At 43.5% G+C, this 11367-nt stretch overlaps 1 protein-coding gene across 2 annotated transcripts in view; it reads left to right on the top strand.

The window, feature by feature from the left end:
- The first annotated feature begins 223 nt into the window (after positions 1-223).
- The window catches only part of gpc4 (glypican 4), a 33964-nt gene continuing 22820 nt past the window's right edge, over positions 224-11367 (top strand). For both annotated transcript variants that reach the window (XM_028589733.1, XM_028589732.1), the window contains exon 1: positions 224-1055. In XM_028589733.1, coding sequence (XP_028445534.1) covers positions 899-1055 — 157 coding nt within the window. In that variant the 5' untranslated portion in view covers positions 224-898. The remainder of the gene's footprint in view (positions 1056-11367) is intronic.

Genomic DNA, 11367 nt, shown 5'->3' with positions numbered 1-11367 from the left:
TGCTGGCTATATGCCACCGTGTAGCTCCACCCTCCAGCTCCAGTCCTGATTTTTCAAGGCTGGTTTCCACTAGTCTAGACATTATAGAGAGAGAGAGAGAGAGAGAGAGAGAGAGAGAGAGAGAGAGAGAGAGAGAGAGAGAGAGAGAGAGAGAGAGAGAGAGAGAGATCCTGCAGGGTTTGAAGTCCCTGCTCCATGCTCCACCCCTGGTGTTCCTGTTTTCCAGGTCTTTGTCCCCCGGAACTTGCAGTCACTCCTGGGTGTCCACTAGGGTTTTTCTGCTCGCATCTGGATACCAGTGCGACTAGCGTACAGTCCAGTGTCCTGTCCTGTCCTGTCCTACAGAAACCACGGCCTCCTAAAGTTTGGAAAGAAAGCAAGAAAGAAGAAAAACACCTTTCCGACAACTTTTTTTTTTTTTCCCCACCGTCTGCTCTCTCCTCCCGTGGTTTACAACACTTTCGTCGAAGCTGTAAAGCAGCAGTGTGATTCTGAGATTCTTGCCCTGCAGTTAAATAACTTTTTTGTTTTTTTTACATGTTTTAAAACTGTTGTTTTGTCGCCTTTCCGCGTTTTTTCGATTGAGTCTGGAACTCGACATTTATCGCACGTATCCGTGCTTTTAAGCGACGACGTTTGAGCAATTTTTTAAGGTTATTTTCGGTGGGTTTATTTTCATTTTTTTCCTCCGTCAAAGTAGTTTGAGAGGTGGCCTCAGAGCTGCTGTGAATGAAGTGTCTGTTTGAGCCGAAGAAATCAGCGCGTCTCCATGAGGAAACTCAGCGTGGGAGTCGCTGAAACTTTGTCCTAGCTTACGCACACCTGAGCGATATATTTTTTTTGACTTTTGTGCTGATAACTTCGTAGTTTCTTGTTGTTTTTTTTGAACTGACACACCATGAAGACGCTGTTGGTGTTGTGTGTAGTTTGCACGCTGGTCGTGTTCTCCGTGTCGATGACTGCGGAGCAGAAGTTGAAAAACTGCAACGAAGTTCGTGCTGCTTATAGCTCCAAAGGCTTCAACGTTAACGATGTTCCCAACAAAGGAGTCAACGGTAAGTGTTTTTTTTCTATTCTTCTTTTAGGCTTCTTTCTTTCTTTCTTTTTTAACTTGAATACTGTGTCCCAGAGCAGTGGGTCCCAAAGTGGGGACCGGGGACCCCCCATGGGTCCTAGAGAGGTCCCCTGGTGGCCCTTAGGCTAATGAGAACTTTTCTTAAGCTAGCAGCGTTAGCATAATGTAAAGGTCAGTGAAATGCATTCACAGGTTTTTGCTTTACCTTTGTTAGCTTCTTGAATACAGGGGAGAAAGCTAGCTATTCCAAGTCATTCAGTACTCTCCTAAACCGGTTTTCCAGATGGTTGACCTGAATACCAACTCTTATCAAATGTAATAAAGTTTAGAAGTCATTGACGTGAAAAAGAGATACATAGAAGGCCCTACAACAAACTGTTAAACTGTCAACTTTTGTACATGGATGTTTTGGGCTTCTGTCAAATGGAAACATGGCTTAACCATGCAGACATGGGGCTTTTTTTCATCTGTTAAAAGTTACAGTACATCGTTAAGTTGGGGGGGGGTAGCAGCAGTGAAACATTTGGGGAAGAATTCTTCAGGCTGTGAAGCACTTTACTGCTCCAGTGTGTAAATCTAGTCCTCATTTAGGAAATACTTGTAGGTAATTCATAACAATAAAGAGGTATAATCAGCACACAGACTGTGCTCCCCACTGAAAGAAGCCAGGCCTGTGTTTATTTCCAGGCTTCCAGAGACTCCTATGGCTGTGAAGCTGCAGCCTGCAGTGATTAAGTAAACATTCCTGTGCATTGTGAACAAGGCGTATGTATTTTTTTTCCCCCTCTCTTGGTGCTTTTGTGGTTTTAACATTTTCTGTGAAGGCACACGTTGTACTTCTACATCTGCCTCTAGTCTAGTTTGCATGACAAGATTTTATGCGCCAATGAAGGCTGCCTGGTAATAAATAGAAACGGCTATGTTAATGGTCAGACAGAGGTGAGAAGGCAAATCAATTTAGCTAATCATAAGTTAAACCCAAGTGATGGAAATTTACTTAGGGGGGCTTTTACAGTGAAGGCTTGAGGGGAAGGGGGTTGGGGTTTGAAATTCCACTGTGCCCTGCATACTTTAAATCCCACCCTTCTCTCATTTCCCTTTCATTTATATGGTGGTTAAAATGAATATGCGCACATACATTCAAACCCCTAAATTCAGTCCCGTTTGGTTGCCAGTTTTGCAGTGTCTTCAGCGTGACGTTCTTGTTTAAAATGATAGAAGCAGGTTATTCAGGCACGGCTGCTGTCATATTGGTGTCTTGTTAAAGTCTTTTCCTAATGCATATTTATCTCAATGGACTTAATAATTAGCTTCTCTCTTTTGCTCTATGGACTTTCTCACCTTAAACATTTCCGCTGTTCAATTTTGGCATTGCGTTCACAGCATTATTTCATCTGACAAGGGTGACCAATTTGTATGTGTCCTTTTTTGTTGTTCCTATGTCCTCTTATAAGTTTACTTTGCATAGTAAGAGGATGTTGTCTTTTTTTTGTTGACATCTCATTAGAATTTGAGTTGGACATAACTGTCAAAAGGGCAGAGAAGTTTTTTTCCCCCCTGCGTTTCACACAAGTCTATAAGTCTTTTTGTTTTTTGCCTGTATGTCATTGTTATGCTAAATGTCATTGAGAGTACCTCAACATGTCCGCATTGGTCCGACTTAATTGTCTCGCATCTGAATGAAGGCCGTTTTTATTGTGCAGGTTTGTGTGCTATACACACGTGCCTTTTCCTTACAATAGATTCCTGGTGTATGTCTGGGCCTTAGGCAGGGCCGACCTCAATGAGCAGCTCTTTGTCACTGAAAGAGACTGAGATAATTGATCTCTAGAAAGCAACAAGGTCTGTCATTAAAGAGAGTTGGGGGTCTCCAGAAAGCAACAAAAAAAGCAGATACAGAAGTCCTGCACTCCTGAAATGTTTCATGTTGCTGAGGTGGAAAGGCTCCAGATGTGCAGTCTGATTGAACTTCAGCCATGTTTGTCAGAGCATCACTTCTCCACTTTGTTATGGGTCGAACTCCAAACATGAATTCTCTCCTAATCATAACACGGTCTGTGTTTAAATTGAGCTGGATGTGAGGTTGCAGCAGGGTTAGGCCATTAATTACCTGCATATAACACCATTTTAAACATTGTTTCAACAGTTGATAATTAAAGACGCAGTTCATTGGAAAAAAAGTTGTTTCACTTCTAACATCTGCAGAAGTGGAAATAGTCAATATATAATGCAAAAGTTGCACAGAAAACCCCATTTAGTTTCACATAAGACTAGTGGTTGTGATCAGAACAGACTTGTGTTGCAGAGAAGACATACTTCGAAAATGATACAGCATCTTTGCCAGTTGTCAGAAGAAGTTTTTTGACATGTTTACCTCCTTTTTATACATGCATCATAAATCAGATTGGTGGAATCTGAATGTTATTGGAGACACCGAATTTAAAACTTGGCTTTTATAACCACAGACATCTTGTGTTATTGTTGGCAGCATGGATATAAGAATGTTTGTTACCGTTCAAATTACCAACGGGCTTAGCTGAAGCCAGACTTGAGATTCAATAAAGATGTTTTAATGCAGTAAAACTAAAATGGAAACCCTAATTGCTTTGGCATAGACAGAATTAAGTGATACAGAGGAACAGCAGGCTCAGTTGGGAAATTCCTTGTCAATCCCATGGTATCAATCTTTTACCACTCACGTGGAAGCAGTTCAAGACCTTGCATCCAAGTTTCTTGTCTGCCGGATGACGTTTTGGTGGTTGAATACCTCACTTAAATGGGAAGTAGATGATGATGCTCGCAGCACTAATGATGACAGATGAATGATGTCAGTAATCACACAGGATGTAAATGGTGGTTTTACTGTCTGAAACTATCTGCTAATAGCGGGTAGTGTTTAACAGTTATATTTGATACTGTGATAAATTGTTAAGCGCTATCTGATGTGATGCTTTAGCACAGTTGCAACATGCACCAGCTTCTCAGGCTCACCCTGAAAGCAGAGCAGTTAACGCTGCCCAGATTGGTATCTGCCATGACAAAGGCTACTACTCGTTCCAGGGCTGGACACTGCTTCCTTTTTTTTTTTTTTTTTTTTGCAGCTCTTCAAGCTAAATCTGTTTTGGTTTACTCTGGCAGTCAGGCTTGATGTCATGCTGCAGGTATGGAACAATGGCAGAGATCAAAGAGAAGAGGGTCATTTTCCCTCCCTTCAGCACAAGGAACGTACCCTGCTCACAATCAGTTCAGCGCATTATGACTGAAACTCAAAGCGCGCATGACCTCAGTGCGTTGGCCTCCCGGTAAGCTTGAGACATTCTGCAGCCTCGCATTGTGAGGGCTCCTTCTTCCCCCTTATGCTTCGCTCAGACTTACTGCGCCGGCAGTCAGACGGTCCGGCAAAACCATAGACAGTATATAAGAATGGACCAACAGATCCCGTTGCTCTGGACGGAGGCCAATGAAGGATATTAGAAGCACTTTTCCGGTGCTGGCGGAGCGTTACTGCGCAGCCTCCAACTGAGAGAGATGACGTAGATGTGACGGGAGCAACCTGTCTGAAAGTTGGAAGTCTTCTGGCAGCTGTGCCAAGAGAAATCTCAAGATTGTAAGGAGATAACATAGGCAAAGGTTAATTATTGCTAACTAAAATGATAGTTAACATTAGTAATTAAACTTAAACAGCTAATTTAAGTCAAAACTGCCTGTGAGCTTCTCCAGTAAGTCGCGTGGTAATGACACAATCGTTAGCCTATTTTTACAAAAACGTCTGCTACGGAGCCATAACGTGAGGTACAAGCTAATGGAGCCTTTCATACATTGTTGTGTTTCTTTAGAAATAAACAATGGACAAATAGTCTTTAAACGCTTCAGATGTAAAGTTATTCGCTGTCAAAGTGACATCAAAATGAATGGCAGTCAATGAGATGCTAACAGGGGGTGATGGCTTGTTAGCATCAAAATGGCGCCCTAGGAGCTATGCTTGCCAGACATTCGCTTACCCCCTTGGGCAAAACGCAGGTCTCTCGTTCATTTTGAATCTGGGGTAGTGCGTTTAGGCTGCGGTGGGGTTTGCCGCAGGGGGGAACAAGCAAAAAAGGCTTCAGTGAAAAGTTGGGACAGAGTCAACTTTTGGAAAGACGCAACACCACGTCACGCTGCATTGACCAATCGCGTAACCCGCGATCAGACTTGTGAGTCGGTGTGAGAATCTCGTACAGTAAACGGGGAAACTTCACAGCCTCTATCGCATTGACAAACGACAAAACACAAGTTGATCTGTCTCGTTCATCTCTTTTCTTTCTCCGTGAAATGAAGCTGCCTTCAAGTGCTGTCGGAAATGACCAGATCTGTAAGCGATCTGACGGAAAAGTGAAAATATAAAGTCCATTTGTGCTACATTGGAGGGGGGGGTTAAAGTACACAACAGGATGTTAGACAAATGGCCCGTTTCAGTGACACCCCAACCGCCGCACCACCCTGCGGCAAATCACCAGGTTGCTTTTTTGTTTTGTTTTTTGTCTGAACGCCGACTTAGCCGGTGGCTGCATGCCCTGCATCATTACGGTTTGGGAAATACCAGGTTGTGTTATTGCAATGACTTTCAGCAGATAAGATAAGAGGAGGGAACTGGGGCACACACAGTCTGCAGGAGCCTTTATAGCTCAAAGGCCAATATTTGAGGGGCTCTGTTCTGTTGAGCGCTGGCCTGGTATTTTAACACCTGTAATAATTAACTAATAAAATGACTCAAGGTCAACCCCATAAAACTCAAACAGCCCTCTTTGTTTTATGTGAAACACTTTGCACGTCTTATCATTAAGAATCACTTCAGTGCTGCACTTTGTGATGAAGTTTAATTTCCAGTAATTTAAAGAATTGGCTTTCGGAAATTACAGAATAACTTTCTCTGCACTGGTTCTGTTGCCAAATGGAAAATTCTCACCAAAAGACCCAGAGCTGCTTACAGAAACCCAATTTAAACATGCAGTTCTCTTCCCCCCCCCCCCCAAAAAAAAAAATGCAGATAGAAAGTAGTTTATGTTGTAGCTGATAATGAATCACACAGTCACCCAGTGGCTTGATATATTGCTCATGGATGTTAGCAAAAGGCCCTTGTGTAGCCACATGAAGTCGATCTGTTGAGATCCATATTTGTAATCCGGTTACAGTTCACGATCAGTTTTTAATGTTTTTGATATTTAATATTTTGGTTAAAAAGGTTGCATATTTTGTCTGTTAACCGGGGGGGGGGTGAAATTCAAAATAACTATGTAGAACGACACATCTATTTGACTTTCAAGCTAGATATAGCGGACCAACTTTGGTAACTTTCAAAGCGCAACCAGTGAGAAAACAGCTGGATGTAGCCAGAAGAGGCACACGCAAGCAGGGGACGAAGACAGTGATGGAAGGATAACTCCTCCTCTGGGTTTAGTTCCCCAAACTCTATAACACAACATTAAAAACGCATCATGAGCTCTCGCCAGGAAAAGTAAGCCATGGAGATGTGTCAGCAGTTAGATGGGGATATAGCTTATGAACTAAATCCAATGCTAAAGTTAGCCCAGCTGTTTATGGTGATGTATAGCTGCGCTATACATCGTCTACTCTCACCTATAGGTGAGGTTACAACCAATGGTGAATTCTAGCACGCAAGCCTCATGATTGTAATATGGAATTACTCTTAGTGCAGAAAAACTACACTTATTTTTTCCTTATACTGGCCATGGCTGCTGCACCTGTATTCACCCTCTGTATGTGACGCTCTGTTGGAGCGCCTGTTTCTTTAAGCCCCCCTTCCCGAAAAAGCCCAGTCTGCTCTGATTGGTCGGAGTGTTTCCTGGAATCTGCGCTCCCCTTTGCTGTTGCTTCACTAGTTGAAGCCAAGGGGGTAAGCTTTGCTTCAGAACTTGAACCTCCTATGGCGCCATTTTGATGCTACAAAGAGATCACCTCCTGTTAGCATTCCACTGACTAGCATTCATTTTGACGTCACTTTGACAGTGAATAACTTTACATCTGAAGTGTTTAAAGACTCTATTTGTCCATTGTTTATTTCTAAAGAAACACAACAATGTATAAAAGGCTCCATTACCTTGTACCTCACGTTATGGCTCCGTAGCAGACGCTTTAAAAAAAATAGGCTAACGATTGTGTCGCACAGTAGAGGAATTACCGTATAGTACAGGAGAAGCTCACAGGCAGTTTTGACTTACATGAGCTGTTTAGGTTTAATTACTAATGTTAACTAGCATTTTAGTTAGAAATAATTAGCCTGTGTCTATGTTATCTTCTTGCATATACCTACACTCTCCGTCTCTGCAAGATTGGGAATGATTGAGATTTCTCTTGGCACAGCTACCAGAAGACTTCACACTTTTAGACAGGTTGCTCACGTCACATCTACGTCGTCTCTCTCAGTTGGAGGCTGCTCAGTAAAGCAAGAGATCACCGGAAAAGTGCTTCTAATATCCTTCACTGGTCTCCGTCCAGAGACACGGGATCTGTTGGTCCATTATATATTGTCTATGGTTGAAGCTGGATCTATAACGTTATAGCGGAAAAATCAAAAAAATAACGTTTGTGAAAAATCTCCAATAAAGGCTTCTAAACCAAATACTACACAACCGGACATGTCCCAGCAGTAAAGTGACCCGAAATTGAGGAGAAATAATAATAGAAATATAATAGATAAAGGCTTTTAAACCAAATGCTACATAACCGGTAATGTGACCCGAAATTGGGGAGAATTTAACAAGATGACATATTTTACTGCCGTTACCATGTAGCTACGACTACCGTATGTTAACACCACAGTAGCTTAAAAAACAACAACACTCCCAGTCCTGCCTACCTGGAACAGATGACCAATCGCAGCAGGCCGTAACACTTGAAACCAGAGCGTTCAGAACAGTTGGAAATCTGAACGTTTTATCTCACAGGGATTTCTCTAAAATAAGTTTATCTCATTAATTAATTATTATTATTTGGCTACGTTTAACATTGTAGATATGACAGGAAATACAGAAAAGCATAACACGTCCGCTTTAAATAAACATCTCTCATTAAAGCCAAAGCATGCGCAGTAATCGCTGATAACATTCCTCAGTGATGGGATTGACTTTTGCAGCTTCTTGATTTGAAACCGTCTAGCCGTTCAAGCGCTTCCTCTCACTTGCCTTTTTTTTTATTTCTTTTTTTTTTGTAAACTGGTGTTAAAATCAAAATGAAAGTTTTGTGTGTTTTGGCATGCCGATATTATTAGTAGGATTTAAACACTGTCATCTCAGCCGGCATCAGGTTTACATGGTGGTGTAAGGGCAGGACTATTAATGTTTTTTATTTTTTTATTTTAAGGGCAGTGCATATGCATTATGATGTTAAATTCAAGGTTTCCAAATCTGGCAAGTTCTGGTGTTTCAGGAAACTTGATCACTAGATACATTGGGAGCATTTGGGTGTAGTTTCTCCACTCTGGTGGTGTCCTTGGAGATCAGTGAAAAGCAGTGATAATGTGATGGTTCCTGTTGCTCTCGTCCCCTGTATATGTGACGTCTCCTCTTCAGGATAATTGAGTTTAGGTATCATGAGGTTGAGGTCTTGTGAACCCAGGAGGGATCCTGGATGTGACTTTCAGCGTCCAGATGGGGCCAGAGGCGTGAGGGAGGGAGGACAGCTCCACGTGCCTGCCAGCTCTGCGGTATCTCGCCGCTCCTTATCAACTTCCTGCAATCGCAGCATGGCAGCTCTGAGATCAGGGCTCTTGTGGTGTCCCGTTCTGCTCTGCCAGCAACAGCTGCCTTATCGACGTTCCAAAACAAATCCGCTTATCACAGCATACAAAACAAAATGTAGGCGGTTCAAATAAGTGAAAGAATGGTACTAAAACTACCTGGTTTTGTTGTTGCGCGGACCAAATCTAGTGGATGAAATGATTTTGTCGTTCTAGACCTGGTTTGGTGCTTGTGTAGTCTTCTGCTTTGACATGTAGGTCTGTGGAATCTTAAGTTTCCATAATACACTCATTTAGTATGCTGTAAGTGTAGCGTCAGTTCAATAGCAGTGTGTCGACTGTGTGTCCGTAATTCCATCTCTCTGCATCCTTTGCGCCCCCCCCCTTCTCAAAATGGCCAAGTGAGCGACAGATCAGTGGGGGGTGGATGCTGTGTGTGGGAACAATTGAGCACCCCCTTTTAGGCCGGCCTGCCTCCCCCTCTTCGCCACATTCCACACCGGACCACCAAGACCCGCACATAGGGAGCCCGGAGCTGGGAACACACGGCAACAAAGAGAGCGCTGGAGGGACTGACTGAGGCACGCAGAGAAAGAGAGGGGGGGATTTGACTGACAGGAAAGAGTTTTGTACCAAGGCAAATTTAACTGACTATCCAGGAGAAGTGGTGGGCCAGGCAGGTGTGTGTGTCTGTGTGTGTTTCTGTGTGTCTCTGTGTGTCTGTATGACACAGGCTTAGGGAATCTGGGGAGGTAACTGGAAGCATGCATGCATGCACTGTGACTCATTGTCGCCCAGTCATACAGGCATGTACATACAGCCTGCTCCTTTTAGTAACCCCGGTGAGCACACGGTTCTGTTTAACACAATATAAGGTTTGAACCGAAATTCCCCACAGTTATGCAACTGGTAGGAATCGGACCGGATTAGAACGAAAATTTCAGTTCCTCATTTCGGTTCCACTTAATGTGTCGACTGAAATATTTTCCCTCCGTTGCTCCAAAAAGGACATCAAAATATCACACTTTGTCTGTAGTCTGCCGCTAGCTAGCTACCGTAAATTGTAGGCTACTTTTAAAATGCCATATGTTCCATCTGGGCTCTCCAAAACGGACGTGAAAGCACATTACGGCTACCACATCTGTAAAAGAGCCTTTCTTTGATGTAATTTTTCAGTTTTTCAAGAATCGGTTTAGGAATCGGAATCGTTTTAAAAGTACCAGTTTGGCATTGGAATCGTAAATATCGATACCCTACCCACAGCACATTTTTAGCAGGAGTGGCCACAGTTAAACTTGACTATATCATATGGTGGATCTGTGTGGGTCCTTGTCTGATGAAAACTGAGAAATCCTGATCTGGCTTTGTGGTTTTCCATACTTTTGTGGTGAAACTCCTTGTTAACACTTCTTGTTTGCACACTGTTGAAGCCGGCCGTCTCTTCCCCCCCCCTCTGTCCCGACTGACATATCAGTTCATTTTCTTCTCCCCCTGCTCACTCTTTAGCAGCTCCTCTGGGAGGTTTTGTTTCATTCCTAATCTTTCCTTTCTTCGTCATCCCTGGTTGATTTCCTCTCTTTTTCACCGTCAATGATGGTTTACTGGTATTTTGCTGTCCTGCTCCATTCAGCCCATCTACCTCTCTTGTCTAGTTTCTGCTTTTAACCTTTGTGGTTTTCTCTGTGCAAAAAGGCTTTTAGATGGCACATTCCAAAACTAGACCACTTCTCTTATTAACACACAGCTTTGTTATAAGTTCTAAATGTTAAGGAGGCACCTGTAACTTAGTTCAGGAAATTTCTTTCCTGAATAATCACATAGCTGTTGTCTCAGTATGTCAGTAGAGGCCCAAAATCAGATCAGGGCACCCCTGTTCAGTTTAACAGTGAGTTTTATTACACATAGGCTACTCGTACACTACCGATGCCTACAGGTTCCCCATCTCTCACCTCACTATCTCTCTGGAGCTCAGCTCTTTTGGCTACTGAAGTCCTTTTTGTGCAGTTTGATGCTTGATGGTGTCATTTTTTTGATATTCGAGCTGCCGCGCGTCTCCTTTTGTGTTGATCACCTCGGCGCTGGTGACACTCAGCCAGCTGTGAGGAGTGTGGCGAGAGGGCCACAGGCTCTGATCCTTGCAGGGGTGGAGTGTCAACCCCCTCGCCCGACACAACGAGGCTCCACTCCCTCACTGAAGGCATCTCGCCCCGTAGCTGCCAGTGGGGCGAGTGCAGTCATGATGTAGGTGTAACTCAACAAGGTTAATTGATTTCCTACGAAGCCGCAGTGGGATGGATGTCCGTGTTGATAGTCGTGATCATTATTAGGATTTGTGCGACTCACCAGAGGCCCGTGTGGTTAGGGAGAGCGGTGAGGGAGCGAAGCCAGGGACTTGCCTGGGTGTTTGGGCTGAAACCCCAGTGCTGGGTGCAGGCCAGGCGAGCTGTAATCCCTGCTAATTACTCCCAAGGCCTACATCAAGACTCCCACTGACGAGACAGTCACTCGCACTTAGCTCACTTTTCCCAACTGCAGTCAGCTTAATAGGTTTCCTAAT

The sequence above is a fragment of the Perca flavescens genome, chromosome 10 (genome assembly GCF_004354835.1).
Source record: "Perca flavescens isolate YP-PL-M2 chromosome 10, PFLA_1.0, whole genome shotgun sequence".
Lineage (NCBI taxonomy): Eukaryota > Metazoa > Chordata > Actinopteri > Perciformes > Percidae > Perca > Perca flavescens.
Note: the sequence above shows the minus strand (reverse complement) of the source record. Positions and strands in the feature narration are given on the sequence as shown.